The following is a 2,819-nucleotide window of genomic DNA, read 5'->3' as shown; positions in this document are numbered from 1 at the left end:
GTCAAGTCTCTAGGAGTCCTTGGCAGTGTGTGTAGTGGTTGAGACCAGTGGCTCAGGGGCCATAGTGCTGGGTTCAAATCCCCGCCTCCTCCACTTTCTCAGGTCTGTGCCTCTGCATAAGGGGGATAATAGCACCTACCTCATAGTGGTGTCAGGATGTAAGCCCTTGCTAGCTGGTAAAGAGCTGTGGCTGTTTACCGCAGCTGGAGAGAAAGCAGAAAGAAGCTGGTTCTCCCGTGGGCTTGGCGGGGGTCGCCGAGTTCGTTGCATTCTGCCCCTGACTCTTGTCTCCCTCGGTTTCAGGTGGGATGGTCCGTGGAGCCGGACCCAGGATGCTCCCGGGGTGTGGATGACCAGCCGCCCAGCCCCGCACGGCCCAGGCCCGGATGCCGCGCCCTTGTCTCCTGACCCGGGGACCCCGCCCGTCGCGGGACTGAGCTTCCAGAAGCCGCCGAGCGAGCGGCGACGGCGCAGGGACCCGGGGGAAGGGGCTCGGCGCCGGCGGGAAACATTTTCCCCCAGCAGTAGCTCAACAACAGCCGGCCCGCCCGCCAGGTGCGCCGCCTCGAGTTCAACCAGGCCATGGACGACTTCAAGACCATGTTCCCCAACATGGATTACGACATCATCGAGTGCGTGCTGCGTGCCAACAGCGGCGCCGTGGACGCCACCATCGACCAGCTGCTGCAGATGAACCTGGAGGCGGGTGGCGGCAGCGTCTACGAGGACAGCTCAGACTCGGAGGACAGCATCCCCCCGGAGGTAGGGGCACGGCCCCGATAATTCCCAGGAGCTCCAACAACTGTTTGAACCTGTTAGAGGACTTGGGTTATACTCCTGTCTGGGTTCTACCTAGCAAGCAGCCTTATTTCTCCTAGGGAAACGTACCCAAGTCAGCCCGTGGTCTTATTTTATGGGCAAAATTCATGCGGTCACTAAACAAACACTGAGCACTACTCCGGGGCTGTGCCAGGCACGGTACTAGACCCTGGGTCAGGGGTCATCAGAATGAAGGAGCCTGTCCAAAATGTAGGCACCTGGCCCCCACCCCAACGTCCCGAACCCCACTTCCGGGCTGGAGCTGTCTGGTCTGTATTTTCTGAACCTCCAGGTACCCGCTAAGGCCAAGTCAGAGTTTCTGTCCCCACAGAGTTCACAGTCCAGCGAGGACTAGAGGCAGGTGTCAGGCAATGGCAGCCCGGAGGGGTGAGTGCTAGGATGGGAGAAATGGAAGCAACAGAGAGGAAGGGATGGCTTCCCAGAGGAAGAGTGAAGAGTGAGGGAAAGGTGTGTGGGCAGAGGGAACAGCTTGTGCAAAGGCTCAGAGGTGAAATAGAGCAGGAATGTTAGGGAACTGGCAGCAGGACCTTCTGTGAGGATCCTAGAGTGAGCAGAGACCAGGAGGCCTTGCGGTTGAGAAGGAGTGTGGTGTGTTCTGGAGCGTAGGGACCCGTGGAGGAGAGCTTGCAAGTTCAGTTCCTCTGACCGAGGCGCGAGCGTTACCCAAGCAGTTCCCTCCTCTCTCCAGGAAGGTGGCACCACCCCACTGCATCAAGGCCCACTTGCTGGGTGTGGCCAGGCCTCCTAGGCCCCTCCAAGAGCTCAGTAGATGTCTGAGACCCCAGTCTTAGCAGGACGTGCAGTGCTGGGTGAAGAAGGGGCACTCAGAGTCTTTCAACGAGAGGGTCACTGCCCACAGGGGCATCTGGGACATGCAGCCATGGATAGGACGGAAGGACCCAGCAGATCGGATTCAGCTCTGCTCTTCACTGAGTCCCAGCCTGGGCCAGGCACCATCCTACACGCTTTAGGTGTATCATCTCTTCGAATCTCATAAACTTTGTGAAGTGGCGTTATTATTACCCCCGTTTACAGTGGGGAACCTAGACCCAGATGTGGCCTCAGAGTCCTTCTCAACACAGCCCTGCAGGTGGCTATTCTCCGTTCTTCAGAGTCATCCTGTAGGGCTGCTGCCTGGGAGTTCTCTCTCCGGATGGAGGAGAAGCCCTGTGGGCAACGGCACCTGGCTCATCCCTGTGTCACGCGCAGCACCCGGGACAGTCACTGCACATAGCAGGCACTCGGGGAGTATTTGTTGAATGAATGAATGTTGCTGCTGTCTTTGCGCAGCTTTCTTTAGTCTCTTTCCCTGGGAGAGCACTCCTTGGCTCTGCCTGGATTAGCCAGTGGAGGAAGTTTTGGAAAAACCAGATCTTCTTTGTGAAAGGGAGGTGTGTGTATGTGTGCGCAGATACATCCTTTAAGTGTGAGCTGGAAGGAAAGTTCTCTGCAAACGCTGACCCCCTTCCACAGTCTCATTTGTTCTGACAGTCTGGCAGGTAGGATCATATTTCCTTCTCTGTTCATGGCACCCACAGCCCTGTGACCCTCCGCAAAGCTTGCCTGATGCCCTAGATGGGCCTGCACTGTGTGCGCGGCTGTTTTCCCAAGAATCTTGCTTTCCAGATTGAGCCCCTTCTCAGCACCCCTCCTTGGCTGTTTCCCCAACCCCCCATCTTTGGAGCTCTGCGTGGGCCCATCGGCAGGCGGTTCCTGAGCCAGCGGAAAGTGCTGCGGAAAATTTATGAGCAGCAGCTGGGATGACGATAACTGCTGACTGAAAAAGCCCCCTCTCTGGGGGCTGATGGATGGTGGGCTGGCCCGAGGGGTATCCTTGCCACAGAGAAATATCTCCTGTCAGATAAATGGCCCAGACCTTGGCCCCCAGAGCACCTGGCAGGCATCCATCACCCACATGGAGTTAAGCCAGGAAGCCACAGAACCAAAAACTTCAGCACCTTTAGAGCAAAAAGAACAGC

The 2,819-nt window shown here is 57.4% G+C and overlaps 1 protein-coding gene across 2 annotated transcripts in view; it reads left to right on the top strand.

The window, feature by feature from the left end:
* The first annotated feature begins 527 nt into the window (after positions 1 to 527).
* Positions 528 to 2,819, top strand: part of CUEDC1 (CUE domain containing 1) — a 20,522-nt gene continuing 18,230 nt past the window's right edge. For both annotated transcript variants that reach the window (XM_024757699.1, XM_024757698.1), the window contains exon 1: positions 528 to 762. In XM_024757699.1, the coding sequence (XP_024613467.1) occupies positions 583 to 762 (180 nt within the window). In that variant the 5' untranslated portion in view covers positions 528 to 582. The remainder of the gene's footprint in view (positions 763 to 2,819) is intronic.

This window comes from Neophocaena asiaeorientalis, unplaced genomic scaffold (genome assembly GCF_003031525.2).
Source record: "Neophocaena asiaeorientalis asiaeorientalis breed wild unplaced genomic scaffold, Neophocaena_asiaeorientalis_V1.1 scaffold327, whole genome shotgun sequence".
NCBI classification, from domain to species: Eukaryota; Metazoa; Chordata; class Mammalia; order Artiodactyla; family Phocoenidae; genus Neophocaena; species Neophocaena asiaeorientalis.
This window is presented reverse-complemented; position numbering and strand designations above follow the sequence as displayed.